The 22,661-nt window shown below is 30.2% G+C and overlaps 1 protein-coding gene across 1 annotated transcript in view; it reads left to right on the plus strand.

Moving 5' to 3' along the window:
* The window catches only part of LOC145334600 (uncharacterized), a 90,030-nt gene that overhangs the window by 43,758 nt on the left and 23,611 nt on the right, over nt 1-22,661 (plus strand). The window contains exons 4-6 of the mRNA XM_080180119.1: nt 14,592-14,668; nt 15,756-15,833; nt 19,268-19,574. Coding sequence (XP_080036245.1) covers nt 14,592-14,668; nt 15,756-15,833; nt 19,268-19,574 — 462 coding nt within the window. The remainder of the gene's footprint in view (nt 1-14,591; nt 14,669-15,755; nt 15,834-19,267; nt 19,575-22,661) is intronic.

Raw genomic sequence — 22,661 nt, forward strand, 5'->3', positions numbered from 1 at the left:
AAATCTAAATTTCCTCTTATGTAGATCATTTGTTGAAAAGTTTTAACCAACCAATCAAGATGAAGGTTTTAAGCCAATATGTGTATAAAACTTTGGGTACCAGCATAACAGTCCAATGTCACCTTTCTTCATAATATTCTGTTAAATAGGTTAAAAAATATTGTCTATGCATCGGATGTAGTCATCCTTGTTTGTTTTTATTTTTTAAGTGGCAAACACTGATGAAAATAATTAAAAAACTATTTTCCCAAATTTCCACTACTAAATGCCATGTGTAAAATTGAAACAAAAGAAAAAATGAATGTCTAATAATAGTGTAAACTATATATTTATGGTTGAATTACTTTTAGGTTCGTAACATCTCTACAAGAGTTATCTTATCTTATTTTCATCTTGAAGAACTTTGCAAAGATAGCGTTTTCTTATTCGTGCAGTTTGGGGACCTTAGTAAATTTTGATTGGTTGATTCTGCATATCGGGTGTTCAAACGTTTCAACTCGAATAATTACATTACTAGTTATAAGCATCGAAATCTAGACATTTATGGACATTTTTATTCTTGTTGTATTTTCTAATTGTTCTAGGCCCTGAGGCCACCGATAAAAGGCCATAAATGAAAGCCTAAGAGGCAAATAGAAAAACTGGACGATTACGTACATAAGCAGCGAAGCTTTAGTCCTAGTTTACATTAATAAACTAAAAGGGTTGTTTTATAAATAAAAACAATGTTATAAGCATTGATTAGAGTAAGGACATTACACATAATTAAACTTATCTAAATATGGCTTTTAGAGAAGCTTCGCTACATAAAAAATGTTCTTTTGTTTTGTCTTTTCCCCTCTCAGTTGCAGCTAAAAAATACACTCACAAAGTATTTTAGCATTCCAGCTAAAAAAAATATTTTCAGTTTTTACTTTATCAGTTAAGTACTTAATTTCCTGTCAAATATCCTAAAAAAACAAGTACAACGTTGTTTTTAAGTAGCGTAGCAATAACATGCTTAGGAAGCAGTGTATAGTGCCTATAAAAATGGTAGGCCAGTATACATTTATATTTACTAATGCAAGTAAAGTGTATAAAAGCCTATCATTGTTTATTAGTATTGTATGACGTCATTTTTTATAGGTACTATAAGCTGCTTCTCATACAAGAAGTAATAAAAGTATTTAGTTCTTTGTCTCTCAAACGGACGAACTTACGTAACATTGTCCTACAATAAGGTAGAGCTTTTTTGCCAAAAAATAATGCTTTTGAATATCTATAAATTTCACCAATTTGTTTTATCTCTAATCTATGTTCAGTAATTTTTAAAAACAAGTGTTTTTGCAGATATGTAGTCTAGATAGAATAGTGAGAAAATTCATGGAAGTTTACTAATATGTTTTCACTTCTTTGGATAGAGTTTTTAAAAAAATAAAATGCCTATGATTTCATTGTAGATGCTTATTGATCAGCTAAATTTTTACAATATTATTCAGATATCTATCTTTAATTCCAGCTGAGAAAAAATGCATTTCCCCTAAGGATGGACGTATTTACAAAGTGAGTTTTAGAGAATCTTCGTTTTTAAAATTCTTAGAATGGGTGAGGTCATTGGAATGCTATTTTGGTTTGAGTCTTTAAAATCTACCTATGAAACTTTGGATCATGGAAAGAAAACAAAGTCATTCCTAATTAGGACAGAAGTCACTGGAAATTGATCTAAGGAAGGCTACTTATGTCCTTCATCTAACAAAATCTAACTTAAGGGAGGTGACTTATGTCCTTTGTCTGACAAATTCTTACATCAGGAAGGCTGCTTATGTCCTTCATCTTGCAAAAAATAGCAAATTCTTGCAAAACATAGCAAATTCTTGGAAAACTTAGCTTTTCTGTCCTTCACATAGCTAATTCTTGCAAAACATAGCAAATTCTTACAAAACATAGCAAATTCTTGCAAAACATAGCAAATTCTTACAAAACATAGCAAATTCTTGCAAAACATAGCAAATTCTTGGAAAACTTAGCTTTTCTGTCCTTCACATAGCTAATTCTTGCAAAACATAGCAAATTCTTACAAAACATAGCAAATTCTTGCAAAACATAGCAAATTCTTACAAAACATACCAAATTCTTGCAAAACATAGCAAATTCTTGCAAAACATAGCAAATTCTTGCAAAACATAGCAAATTCTTACAAAACATAGCAAATTCTTACAAAACATAGCAAATTCTTGCAAAACATTGCAAATTCTTACAAAACATAGCAAATTCTTGCAAAACATAGCAAATTCTTACAAAACATAGCAAATTCTTGCAAAACATAGCAAATTCTTGCAAAACATAGCAAATTCTTACAAAACATAGCAAATTCTTGCAAAACATTGCAAATTCTTACAAAACATAGCAAATTCTTGCAAAACATAGCAAATTCTTACAAAACATAGCAAATTCTTGCAAAACATAGCAAAATCTTACAAAACATAGCAAATTCTTGGAAAACTTAGCATTTCTGTCCTTCACATAGCTAATTCTTGCAAAACATAGCAAATTCTTACAAAACATAGCAAATTCTTGCAGAACATTGCAAATTCTTACAAAACATAGCAAATTCTTGCAAAACATAGCAAATTCTTGGAAAACTTAGCTTTTCTGTCCTTCACATAGCTAATTCTTGCAAAACATAGCAAATTCTTACAAACCATAGCAAATTCTTGCAAAACATAGCAAATTCTTACAAAACATAGCAAATTCTTGCAAAACATTGCAAAGTCTTACAAAACATAGCAAATTCTTACAAAACATAGCAAATTCTTGCAAAACATAGCAAATTCTTGCAAAACATTGCAAATTCTTACAAAACATAGCAAATTCTTGCAAAACATAGCAAATTCTTGCAAAACATAGCAAATTCTTGCAAAACATAGCAAATTCTTGCAAAACATAGCAAATTCTTGCAAAACATAGCAAATTCTTACAAAACATAGCAAATTCTTGCAAAACATAGCAAATTCTTACAAAACATAGCAAATTCTTGCAAAACATAGCAAATTCTTACAAAACATAGCAAATTCTTGCAAAACATAGCAAATTCTTGGAAAACTTAGCTTTTCTGTCCTTCACATAGCTAATTCTTGCAAAACATAGCAAATTCTTACAAAACATAGCAAATTCTTGCAAAACATAGCAAATTCTTACAAAACATAGCAAATTCTTGCAAAACATTGCAAATTCTTACAAAACATAGCAAATTCTTGCAAAACATAGCAAATTCTTGCAAAACATAGCAAATTCTTGCAAAACATTGCAAATTCTTACAAAACATAGCAAATTCTTGCAAAACATAGCAAATTCTTACAAAACAAAGCAAATTCTTGCAAAACATAGCAAATTCTTGCAAAACATAGCAAATTCTTGCAAAACATAGCAAATTCTTGCAAAACATTGCAAATTCTTGCAAAACATAGCAAATTCTTGCAAAACATAGCAAATTCTTGCAAAACATAGCAAATTCTTGCAAAACATAGCAAATTCTTGCAAAACATAGCAAATTCTTACAAAACATAGCAAATTCTTGCAAAACATAGCAAATTCTTGCAAAACATAGCAAATTCTTACAAAACATAGCAAATTCTTGCAAAACATAGCAAATTCTTGCAAAACATTGCAAATTCTTACAAAACATAGCAAATTCTTGCAAAACATAGCAAATTCTTGCAAAACATTGCAAATTCTTACAAAACATAGCAAATTCTTGCAAAACATAGCAAATTCTTGCAAAACATAGCAAATTCTTACAAAACATAGCAAATTCTTGCAAAACATTGCAAATTCTTACAAAACATAGCAAATTCTTGCAAAACATAGCAAATTCTTGCAAAACATAGCAAATTCTTGCAAAACATAGCAAATTCTTGCAAAACATAGCTTTTCTGTCCTTCACATAGCTAATTCTTGCAAAACATAGCAAATTCTTACAAAACATAGCAAATTCTTGCAAAACATAGCAAATTCTTGCAAAACATTGCAAATTCTTACAAAACATAGCAAATTCTTGCAAAACATAGCAAATTCTTACAAAACATAGCAAATTCTTGCAAAACATAGCAAATTCTTGCAAAACATAGCAAATTCTTACAAAACATAGCAAATTCTTGCAAAACATTGCAAATTCTTACAAAACATAGCAAATTCTTGCAAAACATAGCAAATTCTTACAAAACATAGCAAATTCTTGCAAAACATAGCAAAATCTTACAAAACATAGCAAATTCTTGGAAAACTTAGCATTTCTGTCCTTCACATAGCTAATTCTTGCAAAACATAGCAAATTCTTACAAAACATAGCAAATTCTTGCAGAACATTGCAAATTCTTACAAAACATAGCAAATTCTTGCAAAACATAGCAAATTCTTGGAAAACTTAGCTTTTCTGTCCTTCACATAGCTAATTCTTGCAAAACATAGCAAATTCTTACAAACCATAGCAAATTCTTGCAAAACATAGCAAATTCTTACAAAACATAGCAAATTCTTGCAAAACATTGCAAAGTCTTACAAAACATAGCAAATTCTTGCAAAACATAGCAAATTCTTACAAAACATAGCAAATTCTTGCAAAACATAGCAAATTCTTGCAAAACATAGCAAATTCTTGCAAAACATAGCAAATTCTTACAAAACATAGCAAATTCTTGCAAAACATAGCAAATTCTTGCAAAACATAGCAAATTCTTGCAAAACATAGCAAATTCTTACAAAACATAGCAAATTCTTACAAAACATAGCAAATTCTTGCAAAACATTGCAAATTCTTACAACACATAGCAAATTCTTGCAAAACATAGCAAATTCTTGCAAAACATAGCAAATTCTTGCAAAACATAGCAAATTCTTGCAAAACATAGCAAATTCTTGCAAAACATAGCAAATTCTTGCAAAACATTGCAAATTCTTGCAAAACATAGCAAATTCTTACAACACATAGCAAATTCTTGCAAAACATAGCAAATTCTTGCAAAACATAGCAAATTCTTGCAAAACATAGCAAATTCTTGCAAAACATAGCAAATTCTTGCAAAACATAGCAAATTCTTGCAAAACATAGCAAATTCTTGCAAAACATAGCAAATTCTTGCAAAACATAGCAAATTCTTGCAAAACATAGCAAATTCTTGCAAAACATAGCAAATTCTTGCAAAAAATAGCAAATTCTTGCAAAAAATAGCAAATTCTTGCAAAACATAGCAAATTCTTACAAAACATAGCAAATTCTTGCAAAACATAGCAAATTCTTGCAAAACATAGCAAATTCTTGCAAAACATAGCAAATTCTTGCAAAACATAGCAAATTCTTGCAAAACATAGCAAATTCTTGCAAAAAATAGCAAATTCTTGCAAAACATAGCAAATTCTTACAAAACATAGCAAATTCTTGCAAAACATAGCAAATTCTTGCAAAACATAGCAAATTCTTACAAAACATAGCAAATTCTTGCAAAACATAGCAAATTCTTGGAAAACTTAGCTTTTCTGTCCTTCACATAGCTAATTCTTGCAAAACATAGCAAATTCTTACAAAACATAGCAAATTCTTGCAAAACATAGCAAATTCTTACAAAACATAGCAAATTCTTGCAAAACATAGCAAATTCTTACAAAACATAGCAAATTCTTGCAAAACATAGCAAATTCTTACAAAACATAGCAAATTCTTGCAAAACATAGCAAATTCTTGGAAAACTTAGCTTTTCTGTCCTTCACATAGCTAATTCTTGCAAAACATAGCAAATTCTTACAAAACATAGCAAATTCTTGCAAAACATAGCAAATTCTTACAAAACATAGCAAATTCTTGCAAAACATTGCAAATTCTTACAAAACATAGCAAATTCTTGCAAAACATAGCAAATTCTTGCAAAACATAGCAAATTCTTGCAAAACATTGCAAATTCTTACAAAACATAGCAAATTCTTGCAAAACATAGCAAATTCTTACAAAACAAAGCAAATTCTTGCAAAACATAGCAAATTCTTGCAAAACATAGCAAATTCTTGCAAAACATAGCAAATTCTTGCAAAACATTGCAAATTCTTGCAAAACATAGCAAATTCTTGCAAAACATAGCAAATTCTTGCAAAACATAGCAAATTCTTGCAAAACATAGCAAATTCTTGCAAAACATAGCAAATTCTTACAAAACATAGCAAATTCTTGCAAAACATAGCAAATTCTTGCAAAACATAGCAAATTCTTACAAAACATAGCAAATTCTTGCAAAACATAGCAAATTCTTGCAAAACATTGCAAATTCTTACAAAACATAGCAAATTCTTGCAAAACATAGCAAATTCTTGCAAAACATTGCAAATTCTTACAAAACATAGCAAATTCTTACAAAACATTGCAAATTCTTGCAAAACATAGCAAATTCTTGCAAAACATAGCAAATTCTTGCAAAACATAGCAAATTCTTGCAAAACATAGCAAATTCTTGCAAAACATAGCAAATTCTTACAAAACATAGCAAATTCTTGCAAAACATAGCAAATTCTTACAAAACATAGCAAATTCTTACAAAACATAGCAAATTCTTGCAAAACATTGCAAATTCTTACAAAACATAGCAAATTCTTGCAAAACATAGCAAATTCTTGCAAAACATTGCAAATTCTTACAAAACATAGCAAATTCTTGCAAAACATAGCAAATTCTTGCAAAACATTGCAAATTCTTACAAAACATAGCAAATTCTTACAAAACATTGCAAATTCTTGCAAAACATAGCAAATTCTTGCAAAACATAGCAAATTCTTGCAAAACATAGCAAATTCTTGCAAAACATAGCAAATTCTTGCAAAACATAGCAAATTCTTACAAAACATAGCAAATTCTTGCAAAACATAGCAAATTCTTACAAAACATAGCAAATTCTTACAAAACATAGCAAATTCTTGCAAAACATTGCAAATTCTTACAAAACATAGCAAATTCTTGCAAAACATAGCAAAATCTTACAAAACATAGCAAATTCTTGCAAAACATGGCAAATTCTTGCAAAACATAGCAAATTCTTACAAAACATAGCAAATTCTTACAAAACATAGCAAATTCTTGCAAAACATAGCAAATTCTTGCAAAACATTGCAAATTCTTACAAAACATAGCAAATTCTTACAAAACAAAGCAAATTCTTGCAAAACATAGCAAATTCTTACAAAACATAGCAAATTCTTGCAAAACATTGCAAATTCTTACAAAACATAGCAAATTCTTGCAAAACATAGCAAATTCTTACAAAACATAGCAAATTCTTGCAAAACATTGCAAATTCTTACAAAACATTGCAAATTCTTGGAAAACTTAGCTTTTCTGTCCTTCACATAGCAAATTCTTGCAAAACATAGCAAATTCTTACAAAACATAGCAAATTCTTGCAAAACATAGCAAATTCTTACAAAACATAGCAAATTCTTGCAAAACATAGCAAATTCTTACAAAACATAGCAAATTCTTGCAAAACATAGCAAATTCTTACAAAACTTAGCAAATTCTTACAAAACATAGCAAATTCTTACACAACATAGCAAATTCTTGCAAAACATAGCAAACTCTTGCAATAAGAGTCCCAAACTCAAAAACAAATTTTCAGCGCGATCCGACCATCGGTTCTTGAGATATGGTGACCTGGTGTACTTGGTATCGACTGTAAGATTTGGGAAATGGTTCGAATCCTTAGTAAATTTGGCTAAGTCCAAAAATATTTTGACACTTTGTCAAATTTTTGAAGAAAAAATACCCAGGTGACACCAAGCGTACCTACTGAGAGGACACCAGGTCAAAAAATTTTTGGACTTAGCCAAATTTACTAAGGATTCGAACCATTTCCCAAATCTTACCGTCGGTACCAAGGACACCAGGTCACCGTATCTCAAGAACCGGTGGTCGGATCGCGCTGAAAATTTGTTTTTGAGTTTGGGACCCCTATTGCAAGAATTTGCTATGTTTTGAAAGAATTTGCTACATTTTGTAAGAATTTGCTATGTTTTGTAAGAATTTGCTATGTTTTGTAAGAATTTGCTATGTTTTGTAAGAATTTGCTATGTTTTGCAAGAATTAGCTATGTGAAGGACAGAAAAGCTAAGTTTTCCAAGAATTTGCTATGTTTTGTAAGAATTTGCTATGTATTGTAAGAATTTGCTATGTTTTGCAAGAATTTGCTATGTTTTGTAAGAATTTGCTATGTTTTGCAAGAATTAGCTATGTGAAGGACAGAAAAGCTAAGTTTTCCAAGAATTTGCTATGTTTTGCAAGAATTTGCTATGTTTTGTAAGAATTTGCTATGTTTTGTAAGAATTTGCTATGTTTTGTAAGAATTTGCAATGTTTTGCAAGAATTTGCAATGTTTTGCAAGAATTTGCTATGTTTTGTAAGAATTTGCTATGTTTTGCAATAATTTGCTATGTTTTGTAAGAATTTGCTATGTTTTGCAAGAATTTGCTATGTTTTGTAAGAATTTGCAATGTTTTGCAAGAATTTGCTATGTTTTGCAAGAATTTGCTATGTTTTGCAAGAATTTGCTATGTTTTGCAAGAATTTGCTATGTTTTGTAAGAATTTGCAATGTTTTGCAAGAATTTGCTATGTTTTGCAAGAATTTGCTATGTTTTGTAAGAATTTGCTATGTTTTGTAAGAATTTGCAATGTTTTGCAAGAATTTGCTATGTTTTGTAAGAATTTGCTATGTTTTGCAAGAATTTGCTATGTTTTGCAAGAATTTGCTTTGTTTTGTAAGAATTTGCTATGTTTTGCAAGAATTTGCTATGTTTTGTAAGAATTTGCTATGTTTTGCAAGAATTTGCTATGTTTTGCAAGAATTTGCTATGTTTTGTAAGAATTTGCTATGTTTTGCAAGAATTTGCTATGTTTTGTAAGAATTTGCAATGTTTTGCAAGAATTTGCTATGTTTTGTAAGAATTTGCTATGTTTTGCAAGAATTTGCTATGTTTTGTAAGAATTTGCTATGTTTTGCAAGAATTAGCTATGTGAAGGACAGAAAAGCTAAGTTTTCTAAGAATTTGCTATGTTTTGCAAGAATTTGCTATGTTTTGTAAGAATTTGCTATGTTTTGCAAGAATTTGCTATGTTTTGCAAGAATTTGCTATGTTTTGTAAGAATTTGCTATGTTTTGCAAGAATTTGCTATTTTTTGCAAGAATTTGCTATGTTTTGCAAGAATTTGCTATGTTTTGCAAGAATTTGCTATGTTTTGCAAGAATTTGCTATGTTTTGCAAGAATTTGCTATGTTTTGCAAGAATTTGCTATGTTTAGCAAGAATTTGCAATGTTTTGCAAGAATTTGCTATGTTTTGTAAGAATTTGCTATGTTTTGTAAGAATTTGCTATGTTTTGTAAGAATTTGCTATGTTTTGCAAGAATTTGCTATGTTTTGTAAGAATTTGCTATGTTTTGCAAGAATTAGCTATGTGAAGGACAGAAAAGCTAAGTTTTCCAAGAATTTGCTATGTTTTGCAAGAATTTGCTATGTTTTGTAAGAATTTGCTATGTTTTGCAAGAATTTGCTATGTTTTGCAAGAATTTGCTATGTTTTGTAAGAATTTGCTATGTTTTGCAAGAATTTGCTATTTTTTGCAAGAATTTGCTATGTTTTGCAAGAATTTGCTATGTTTTGCAAGAATTTGCTATGTTTTGCAAGAATTAGCTATGTGAAGGACAGAAAAGCTAAGTTTTCCAAGAATTTGCTATGTTTTGCAAGAATTTGCTATGTTTTGCAAGAATTTGCTATGTTTTGCAAGAATTTGCTATGTTTTGCAATAATTTGCTATGTTTTGAAAGAATTTGCTATGTTTTGCAAGAATTTGCTATGTTTTGCAAGAATTTGCTATGTTTTGCAAGAATTTGCTATGTTTTGCAAGAATTTGCTATGTTTTGTAAGAATTTGCTATGTTTTGCAAGAATTAGCTATGTGAAGGACAGAAAAGCTAAGTTTTTCAAGAATTTGCTATGTTTTGCAAGAATTTGCTATGTTTTGCAAGAATTTGCTATGTTTTGCAAGAATTTGCTATGTTTTGCAATAATTTGCTATGTTTTGAAAGAATTTGCTAAGTTTTGCAAGAATTTGCTATGTTTTGCAAGAATTTGCTATGTTTTGCAAGAATTTGCTATGTTTTGCAAGAATTTGCTATGTTTTGCAAGAATTTGCTATGTTTTGTAAGAATTTGCTATGTTTTGCAAGAATTAGCTATTTGAAGGACAGAATAGCTAAGTTTTCCAAGAATTTGCTATGTTTTGCAAGAATTTGCTATGTTTTGCAAGAATTTGCTATGTTTTGCAAGAATTTGCTATTTTTTGCAAGAATTTGCTATGTTTTGCAAGAATTTGCTATGTTTTGCAAGAATTTGCTATGTTTTGTAAGAATTTGCAATGTTTTGCAAGAATTTGCTATGTTTTGTAAGAATTTGCTATGTTTTGTAAGAATTTGCTATGTTTTGTAAGAATTTGCTATGTTTTGCAAAAATTTGCTATGTTTTGCAAGAATTTGCTATGTTTTGCAAGAATTTGGTATGTTTTGTAAGAATTTGCTATGTTTTGCAAGAATTTGCTATGTTTTGCAAGAATTTGCTATGTTTTGCAAGAATTAGCTATGTGAAGGACAGAAAAGCTAAGTTTTCCAAGAATTTGCTATGTTTTGTAAGAATTTGCTATGTTTTGCAAGAATTAGCTATGTGAAGGACAGAAAAGCTAAGTTTTCCAAGAATTTGCTATGTTTTGCAAGAATTTGCTATGTTTTGCAAGAATTTGCTATGTTTTGCAAGAATTTGCTATGTTTTGCAAGAATTTGCTATGTTTTGCAAGTATTTGCTATGTTTTGCAAGAGTTTGCTATGTTTTGCAAGAATTTGCTATGTTTTGCAAGAATTTGCTATGTTTTGCAAGAATTTGCTATGTTTTGTAAGAATTTGCAATGTTTTGCAAGAATTTGCTATGTTTTGTAAGAATTTGCTATGTTTTGCAAGAATTAGCTATGTGAAGGACAGAAAAGCTAAGTTTTCCAAGAATTTGCTATGTTTTGCAAGAATTTGCTATGTTTTGAAAGAATTTGCTAAGTTTTGCAAGAATTTGCTATGCTTTGCAAGAATTTGCTATGTTTTGTAAGAATTTGCTATGTTTTGCAAGAATTTGCTATGTTTTGTAAGAATTTGCAATGTTTTGTAAGAATTTGCTATGTTTTGTAAGAATTTGCTATGTTTTGCAAGAATTTGCTATGTTTTGCAAGAATTTGCTATGTTTTGCAAGAATTTGCTATGTTTTGTAAGAATTTGCAATGTTTTGCAAGAATTTGCTATGTTTTTTAAGAATTTGCTATGTTTTGCAAGAATTAGCTATGTGAAGGACAGAAAAGCTAAGTTTTCCAAGAATTTGCTATGTTTTGCAAGAATTTGCTATGTGATGGACCAAAAACCAATTTTATGCAAGATTTTGCTATGTGAAGGATCAAAAAGCTAGGTTTTTTGAGGTGAAGGAAGGCTACTTATGTCCTCAATCTTGCAAAATCTTTGTTAAGGGAGGCATGTTATGCCCTTCATCTAACAAATTCTCACTTGAGGAAGGCTACTTATGTCCTTCCTAGGAAGGTGACTTCTGTCCTAATTTAGGAATGACTTTGTTTTCTTTCCATGATCCGAAACTTTTTGTGTTTTGTGTATTTTTTCATAATTGTTCCAAAAAGTCAACTTTGATGTTAACGAAACATATAGAGACAAAAATTGATATTTAAAACCGCCCTAGAACAATAGACAAAGGAAAGAAGTAGAAATTGCTTTCTATCATCAAAACTTATTTTTTATTTCGTGCATTTTTTTTATATGCGAAGCTTCTCTGTTTATTATTGTAGATTACACAAACATACACAGACATTTTTGTACATAAATTGTCAGTTAATGCTATTCTAATAATGATTTAATTTAGTGTGTTTATAATGAATAGAGTCCATTGTTCTTAAGGGATAAGACAATAGACGATTAATTGGTGTACGTCCCCAATGATTATAAACAAAATGAACTAATCTGAAGATTAGTTTATTGGTTGATAAGTTTAGACACTGATAGTTAGTGCAACCCAATCAAGATTTCAGAAGGGTACTCAAAGTCATTAAGCCAACTTAAAACAAAACTTTGGGAACCAATATAATTTACAGTCAAATGTCCCAATATCTAACATCAACGATTACATCAATGTATATTTGAAAATTTTTAATGGTTGTTGCCAACCTTGTTTAATAATTTGTTTAATTTTTCATATTTATTATTTGGTTCATTGCTTTTTGTACAATTTGTTATATAATTAAGAATTTAAATCCTTGTTCAAAATTGAAAAAAAATATTTCTAAGAGGAGAGCGCAGTAATTTTGTGTATTAACATTGTGTACATAAAATTATTGGCCATTGTCTTATCCCTTTAGATCTCGGCTTTTCATGCTATTTAAAGGAAATAATTTATTTGATTGGTATATTTGTTGCTAAAATTACATCTCCTATATCAAATACAAGGGATAAGAGATATTTTATGTGATATTTCATCACTATTAAAAATTGGTAATTGTTAATGTTGAACATAAAGTCCATGTAAAATTTGGTCCCTATATAGGATCATGTTAATTATTGGGTATTCATTATCAGTAGCTTTGCCCCTAACATCTACAGGCTCTGAATTTGAAGTGGGAGAAATGTAGCAGAAATATAGCCTAAAACCATACAGGGAGCAAAATGAAGAATCCCTAGTGGATGTCCCATAGAGTAGTGGTTAGCGCACTACGCTGTGGTTGGGAAAATCTGAGTCAAGACCCCTCATAGATATTGCACTTGGATGACAAATGCCGTTGCAATTTGTCAGAATATAACCACACAACCTTCCCTGAGATGCTCTTAGGTTGTAAGGAGGGAGATTTGTAGGAAGTTAGGATCCTACCTATCAAGCAACTGTAATCGTGCTTTCCCTCGTCCATGCTCCTCATTCATATGAGAGTGCCATCAATTAGGGTGGCTTAATATGGAACACCTACCAAAACTCTAGGCCAGGGTGATGTAATAATTGAGTAGCTTCCACGAGAATTGCGGGTCAGCTTGTAATGTAACATAGAATACACTCAGCTGTGCGCGAAGCTTACCAATCTATAATTGGCCAAAGGATTCTCACCTCCAATCTCCTCGTGCATCTGAATCCTAACTTCAGAGAATCAAGGCTACATACATACATACAAGAATCCCTAGAATTTGATTCAGTGGAACGGTTTGCGTGATCTTAACAAACAAACAAAAAAACCTTCTACTTTATATAATAGGATGAATTGCATTGAATATTATACCTTATTATATTATGTTTATCTAATTTAAATCATATAAGGTAAAGTAATCATCAATTGAACTATCCTTGTATTCTATTTGCAAAATATTGCCAATTGTAGAAATTTGAGATGCAATTATTTACGTTTGCTATTTCAGTTATTTACAGTACATATACAAATTCCTAGGATTTAAATTTATTTTACAGTATAGCTTCGAAACCGATTAATATTCGCTGGATTAGAACCGTTTCTCAGCCGTAGCATCGTATTTTAGACAATTTTCCACGAATATTAAAATAAAAGTCATAAAATTGAAATATTCTTTAATATTTTGATAGCCCGAACCTTCAGCAATCTTATAATTTTTTATTTTTAAATCTGCAGAAAGCTAAGCTGTCTATTAAAGACTCCTTAAAGCAAACTTACAAGATGGCTGCCTTTATTTTACCACTGTGTATGATTTACTCGGCTGCTATCCGAGATAGTAGCTGATTTTGTGAAGATACTCCATGATTTGCTTTTTCTGCCTGTCTTTTCATTAGGGTATAAGGAAATCTAACAATATATGATAAATTAATTACACATCCTAATAAAAAAAATGTTTAAAATTATAGATGGAAGGATATAGATAATGTTACATGTTAAACAAACCAATCATAAGTAAATAATACCCCTCCCCCCCCCCCCTTCTCATCAGTCAAAGTTTTAAGCTAACGAATTACAAAACTATTTTTCACGTTTTGAGGAATGAGGGCAGTATCTTTTACAGTCCAATCCCCCTCGTCTCTCTCGATTTTTACATAAAATCATATATAATGAAAGATCATTAAATAACCGCTAATTATATTTACTTCCTTTATTATAATGCTAAAAATACATTACATTATGGCCAAAAGATGATTTCAATAAATAACAAGGATGATTAAACACGTCATAAACATGGTGTTGATATACAATTACATTAGTCTTGTCGGTTCAATGCTATTTTATAAATACTAATAGCTTCGCCCAAAGATTGAGCGCTACTCTATTTGTTGAAAAGTTTAGACAGTACTTATTATTATTAATGGCACAAAAGATCAAAAACCTCGACCAAAAAAAAATTAGTTTTTTTATCATCATTGAAAATTGTCTTAAATACGATACGATACATGATTTTTCAGTATGGCTAAGAACAAGTTTAAATTTAGCACAAAATAATCATATTTAGAGCCAAACAGGAAAAAATATTAAATGTTGTTATTATTTTAGGAAAATACACCGAAGCAAGTATGTAAAGGGGATCCTAGGATAACAGTTTCCGGTCAAAATACAACCTGCAGTCTCAGGTTAGTAATATTTCTAAAGTGAACAAACTATGAGACAGCGCAAAATGGCACCAAAAAATGACGTCATATAATAAAGTTGTCCAATGAGAGGCCAGTATACATTATAATTGAACAATGGTAAAATATATACTCGCCTCTCATTGGTTATTTTATCGTATGACGTCATTTTTTGGTGCCATTTTGCGCTGTCTCACAAATTACCAGTCTTCTTCTTAAAATACCAGCGTATTATTGGATGTCTTAATTTCCAGCTAAAATGAACCAATCACATGTCTTGATCTCAAAATACCTGCGTATTATTGGATCGCTTAATTTGCCACTAAGATGAACCAATCACGTTTCTTCTTGTCCAAATACCAGTGTATTATTGGATTGCTTAATTTGTTACTAAAATGAACCAATCACGTTTCTTCTTGTCCAAATACCATTGTATTATTGGATCGCTTAATTTGTTACTAAAATGAACCAATCACATGTCTTCTTATCAAAATACCAGCGTATAATTGGATAGCTTAATTTCCAGCTAAAATGAACCAATCACATGTCTTCTTATCAAAATACCAGCGTATAATTGGATAGCTTAATTTCCAGCTAAAATGAACCAATCACATGTCTTCTTATCAAAACACCAACGTATAATTGGATATCTTAATTTCAGCTAAAACAAACCAATCACATGTATTCTTATCAAAATACCAGCGTATAATTGGATAGCTTAATTTCCAGCTAAAATTAACCAATCACATGTCTTCTTATGAAAATACCAGCGTATAATTGGATAGCTTAATTTCCAGCTAAAATAAACCAATCACATGTCTTCTTTTTAAAATACCAGCGTATAATTGGATGTCTTAATTTCCAGCTAAAATGAACCAATCACACTTCTTCTTATCAAAATACCAACGTATTATTGGATCGCGTAATTTGCCACTAAAATAAACCAATCACGTTTATTCTTGTCCAAATACCAGTGTATTATTGGATGCCTTAATTTACCGCTATAGCGCAGTAAAATAAACCAATCACATGTCTCTCTCTCTCTTTTTTCACATTCTATTGTTTTCATTATATTAAATTTCAATTTTAGAATATCAGATGTGAATGTAGAAGACTGGGGCACTTGGACGTGTGTAGTTCATGATGATATTGACTTTTCATCCGTCAGGTATGGTCATTTAGAGTAGTTGCGCTTCGAACAAAATCAGTATTTTCTTAATGGACTTAATGGACTTTTTAGTAACGATTATATCGTATCTAACTATTATATGAATCAGCATGCAAAGTTTGAAATTGATAGAACAATTCTAACATGTCTAAATTAACGAAAAGAATTAACCAATACTGGCGGTAGGACGTACGAACGGACCGGTCATAATTATACAAAAGCTTCGCTTTTAAAAATGGACAAACATGAGTTATTGAGTAGCTGCGTTACTTTAAATTAAACAGTACTTATACACTTCAAACATTTATGTACTAAAAGGTTTCAAAATATATTGTAAAAAGTTTACAATAAACTATTCAAATAGGTTTCTTATATTCTTTAAGAAGAAAAATTAAAATGCTTTATCAGGGAAGACGGGATAAGTCATCAACTACAAACTTTTGATTGCTTGGTTTAAATTAGCAGTTACAAATCCCTTTTTATCTATAATTCTAATCTATCGAATATGTAAATTTGCCTATTTTCCTTGGGGATGTAAATTAATGTCCATTGTCTTATCCCTAAAGATCTCTCATACTCCTGATGTTTAACTAAAAACAACTAATTCGTGCCTTTTCCTATCTTCTTCTAATAAGTGGAGGGGTGATTCAAAATAGTAAAAATTTGAATTAGCTATTTCATTCATTTTATATATGAAACAATATGATAACAACATTACTTTCATAACCATAAATCATGCGGGATAAAACAATTGACAATAAATTAATATTAAGTCTTTGGATAAAACTTTAAAAGTTTGAAAAATGCTAGTCTTTTTATACAACTTTGCGTAACAATTTATAAAAAAAGTATACAACATGGCCTGTGTGTTTTTAAGAATGCATGTTCCTCTCCCCGCGACAAATGCTTAGCTCACGATTGTGTCAAAACTTCGTAACATCTTTTCTTTGATTGTTTTTATCCTTTGGTTTTATGAATAAATATTTATACCTATTTTATACAAGGATCACTATATGTTCATGGGAAGCAAAGCAATAGATAGTTAGTTTAAAATAGTCAATAAATCACTGAATAGGATATTTGTGGAAAATAACTTATTTTTAAAGTTAGGATTTAATTCCAAAACTCTTCATTTATATAATAGGAAGAGAGCATTGGAATGTTTATTACACTAGTCCCCAAAGTCTAATAATTATGTTTTCTTATTCAATGGCTTAAAAACCTTGAGAGTCTAAACATTTCAACCACTAACTGTAGTATACAGAAGGGGGAATTTTGTGTATCATCTACCATTGTCGTGTCCATTTAGATCCCTGGATATCATATAGTAGACAGAAACCATCATTTATTTAAAGATAACCATTTTAATTAACTTATTTAATTTATCTTCCATCAACATATCCCTTAATTCTTTTTACTAAAAATCTCATGTTCTTTTGTGTTTTCAATTACGGCTAAAAATTAAATATGATTTGACTTTTTATTCCTTATTGTCGTGTTCCTTTTGTGTCCTATAATTGGATATTTAAAGCAAATTGCAGCCTTTTTTTAAAGAAAAACTTAGCTACTCTTAAAATATATATGTTGGTGTGTAGCAACAAAAATATCAAATAGAACAGTAAACTGTCATACAGAAATTATACAGAAAATCTTTAAGTGCAAGTTGTTGTGTACTGTGTAGGTTGCATATTTGTTTGTATGTATATTGTCTGCAGGGATCTTAAGGGATAAGACAATAAATGGTAAATTGATTTACACCTAATTTTATAGGTTGAAAAGTTTGTAAATTTACAACCTCTTCAGGAATAATGAGAATTTTAATAAGGGAACAGCATAATTTACAGTCCAATGTCCCCTCCCTCCTTGGTTAAATAAGAATTACATACGCAGAAACTATATTATTAACTATTCCTGATTGACCGTCAGAAAGGCCTTACAGTTGAGCATATCTATAGAGTAGCTGCGCTACTAACAACAACTATCAACATGTCAATCTTGTATGTAATAACAGAAAACTTACCTAATCTTGGAGATCAAAAAAGTATTAATATCACCAGCAGATTGCAGTAGGCAAAGATGAAGAAATGGTGTTCCTTCACTTTCGCAAATGTATCACAATATTAAATCATCAGATCCGCATTTAAATACAAGAGCATAAACTGCCCTTTACCCTTTGCATGAAGCTTTTTATAGTGACGTAATACTGGCCTACCATTGGTCAATTAAAATGTATACTGGCCTGCCATTGGTAATTTAGTCTGTGTATTGGCCTATCATTGGTCATTTCTATTGTATAACGTCATTTTTTATAGGCACTATAAACAGCTTGGTTGAGTCCCTCTTATTATTAAAACTCACCCCTTATAAATTTGCTATTATGTCTTTTGCGAATATAAATTGCTCTTATGCGGAAGTGAAAGCACTCCAAAAACTGCACATTTTTTGCAAATATCAGAGTCAATATCATTAGAAGAATGATAAAAATTGGTTCTGAATATCCATGTACGTCTTGAGAATTATCAAGATTATTCTCAGTCAAATACAACACATACAATACATAGAAAACAGAAGTTAGCTTTACATTAAAATGTAATAGGAAATAGTTTTTCTAATTCTAAAGTGTTAGACATTCTAAATGAAAAACTCTGTTTTACAAACAATTTACTTTTGCTTGTGTGCAAAATTTTAGGTTTAATCAAAAACCACGAAATTTAAAACAGCCATAGAATCAACAAACTTAAAATTAAGGTTAAATTTATCTTGATTTTAGCTATGGGCAATTTTTAGGTTAGCAATAGGTTTAATTTAAAGAATTACTACTAGAATATTATATCTACCATAAGTTTCTAGCTATTTGAACAATGACACTATTATTTTGTAAAAACATATTATCGCGGACGGTTATCATTTTTTCTGCAGATTTGTTATGCAAATTTACAGTTGGCAGTGCCATTTTCAGGCTAAAGTGATTCTGAACTTGCAATGTAACGGGGGGCTAGAATTTTAATGTCATTTTTAAAAGCGAAGATTTTCTTTAATGAGGGTCGGTCCGTCCGTCCGTAACGTTCATTTGGAAAGGTTGGAACTGTCCTATCGTTTTTTAAACTTTGCAAGATGGTTCCTATAACAGTTAGGTATTACCTAGAAGGCGCAGCAACTCTATAATCGTAAACAGAAAGTCCATATGTCCATTTATAACATGTTAGTTTTTTACTTTTTTGACAACAATTTTACATGTGATGTAATTATCTTATTCGTCTGATTTTTAGAATACTGATATCCAGGACAACAAAGTACAATGTTATAAGAAAATTATCTCTATAATCAAGCTCCTAAATAGTATCATGTAATTAAGCAGTTTTGCAACATTCGTTTACAAATTTGTTTATACTTATGCATTTATATTCTGCATATTCAGCTTTGTTTTATTCTAGACATCATATGTCGATCTATGTTGGACGAGAGGGCGAAATAAGCATGACCTCGCCTAGCTTGACCGCTCAGGCCGATCCAGACGCCCCGCCCACCATCAGCCTCACAGAGGGGGAGGAGACAACGGTCCACTGCAACGTGAAAGCCGCCTTCCCCACGCCGATTTTCACTTGGGAGGGCGTGGCGGCGGCTGGCGGTGGAGGCGAAGAGGGCTGGTTTGATGAGGGGCAGATACGAGTGCGGAAGTATGCCAAGACGTATGCAGATAACGGGCGCGGATTGTCGGGAAATATCACTGTAGTTCAACAGGTAAGCATTTGTTACAATGGAAATATTCCCAAATAAACCTTTTAATTTATGTTAAAGACCAAAATTTCTTTAGTTTGAAACGCCCTTCATAAATTATATAAAAGGAATTTAAGATATTTAATAAATAAACAACAGTTCTTGGAGTGAAACTATTCTGCACATGTTTTAGAAGTCAGTATTTTTTTCTTGGATGATTGTCATTCTGATTTGTGTTTAAGTGAATCTAATTTTAAGCATTTAAAATGTTATAAAATACCGGTAAAAAGCGGTCAATTAATTATTTTGTTACCTATCTCAAGGGGCAATCAATTGATGTACTCCCCAAAAAAGATGGACATAGTTATTATCATTCAAAGTTTGGACACTTCTAGTTTTTACCAAAAAAAAACGAAAAGTATTCGGCAAACGAATAAGACAATTTATTTATTAAACTTTGGGTACAAGTATTATATACAATCTAATGGCCCTCCCCTCCCTCCCAAATAACGCTATTCTCATAATAAGTTCCAATTATTTTACTCTATTGTTAATAACATTATAGAGCTTCGATTTTGTTGGATTAGCTCGTTCCGTTCAACCGTTATTTAATGTTATACATCTTATATGAAAAGATTAATAGGCTATTATGATCTATTAGGATATTTTTCCCATAGAGTAATTTATTAAAGAGTAATTATATTTTTTTCTCCCTACTAAAGAAGTTAAAAATATGTCATTGTGACTTTTAATATCTTAAAAACCTCTGAACCGATATGTGCACCATTTAAAATGAATTTTCGCTTATGTACTGTTTAAATAGTTTTGTGATCATTCTTTTAATAGTTAATCTATGGTTATTATAAAATGATTTAAATTTATTTGGGTGGAGTAGGTGTTAGGTAAAGAGGTTTTTTATACAGGGATAAAGGATGTTTTTTTTATTTAGATTTTCATGTATTCCATGAAGTATAAATGAAAGTATTGAGATGTCTGTTTGTATGTATATGTAAAATTTTACATATCTTAGCCGTTAGTAGTTCATTTGGTCTTTAATGTCTTTAATTTATAGATGAAGGTACATTTTGAGGATTTTTTAAATTCAAAAGTTGCAACTTTTCTTAAAAACTAGTAAACACAAAATATAACGGAAGATATATGATCATTGGAAACAAGAAAAAAAAATATTTTTTTATTCATAATCCCTGATAATTTCAATGTTGGGCAAAATTCCTGCAAATCAAAGATCCCGCCCATTTTTTTATCCCGCTCCCTCCCAGTAGGGGGGGGGGGGGGGTTAAAAGATGGAGAAATTAGAGATGGGTTCTTTAAAAAGAAAAAGATGTAAGTAAGGATTATTTTGGAGTGTTTTAAGGCAGGGACGATTAATAAGTAGTTCGTACCCCTAAAGATTTTTTTCTTTTTGTATTTTGTGCAGAAGATAGTGTTTTAGATTGTAGAGTTGTTTACTATGTTTTTTAAAAAGAATAAATGTTTATGTCCTAGTGTTTTTAATCCAGGGCCCGCCCATGTAAATTTACACCCTTAGGGGCAATTTTGAAACCCTTCTCCACCACCCCACCCACTATGTGGCTAATACTAAATAAAAAAACTGTTGAATAACATTGTTTTGACCAAAAATACAGGGAATAGAAAATGAAAGATAAATTAATCTTCCAAATATTATTAAATTCTTAGAAAATTTCTTTAAAATAACAAAATAATGTTTTTTTATATTCTAAATAGAATTTATTTAAAGAATTGTAATATTTAATCTTCAAACAGTTTAAAATTCTTTTGAAGAATTCAACACAAACCTATTGGTATGCGTTCACTTCCACATATTTTCACTTCAGGAATAGTTATTTATCGCATCTTATTAAAGATAGCTTTTTGGGGATATTAAAATAAAAAATTATAAGATTAAAAACAGCCCAAAGGGACCGAAGGCCCGGGCTAACAAAGCTGGTATTAATCTTGTGATTTTTATTATATTGTCTATAATACGATGCTGTATATAATTTTTCGATATGGCTGAGAATGGGTTCAAATCTAGCGTAAATCAAACGGTTTCGAAAAAATACATAATAGCAAATAAATAAGAGGGAATGTCTGTCTTAATAATGAGAACAAAGCGCGCAAATTGTAATAATATGCTATTCTAATAATGATTTGATAATGGTATACAAAAAGTGCGAAAGTGAATGCACAAATCAAAAGTATCAAACAGAGAAAATATTTAAATAAAAATTGGGTTTATTATTATTGTAAATAAATGAATATATTTCATTTAAATTTAAAAAAAATACGACTTAGAACCGGCAAATTCTAGACAATGATGAAGAAAAAGTAAACAGGGTCTAAAACTTCTTTTAGGTGTCAAATAGTTTTTTTTTAATAGCGAAGCTACTCTTTATTTGTTAGTTTATGTATACAAGAAAAAATGATATTTAACATGCTATTAGGAAGGTGTAAAAAAAAGTTTTTAAAAAGGGATCACAATTCTCTTTCTACTCTTTTAAACTAAAAGCACCAAAATTGACAAATTCATGTTAATTAACTCTCTGTAAACTTTGATTATTATTGATTAAAAGTTTGGACACTACTAATGTTTGAACCAATTAAGATTTAATCAAAATATAAGAAAAGCTTCACTACCTTTGCACATAATCTGTATTGTCTCTATTTTGGTGTTATATATAAACATGCTGTGCTTTTCAAGTTCGCTTGGATTAACAACAAGTATGTATAGTTTAAAAAGTTATCTTGTAAAGCAGCAAATGAGAAAATAGCCTAAATCCATTCCAAAGTTTAGTTTAAGATATATAAAATGAGGGTTTTTAGATTTTATCAAAAATAAGTTTTTTGTATAAGAGTAACTGATAAAATAATTTTTAGATTTTTTCGTTTGAACACTTTTTTGGATGATGCTTTTCTTACTACTACTGCATAGTCTAATCAGTGTGAGAATTTTCACACAATATTCTAGTTGGGCATTAGAATTTCATTTTCATGTGTTTCTTCCAAAATTTAATAAGGCTACAAAGATGGTTAATCTAATTTTAGAACTTTTTTTACCTGCTACATTTAAATTGGGCGAAAAATAATCGC

This window comes from Acartia tonsa, chromosome 12 (assembly GCF_053477335.1).
Source record: "Acartia tonsa isolate MP-2025a chromosome 12, ASM5347733v1, whole genome shotgun sequence".
In the NCBI taxonomy this organism is placed as follows: domain Eukaryota; kingdom Metazoa; phylum Arthropoda; class Copepoda; order Calanoida; family Acartiidae; genus Acartia; species Acartia tonsa.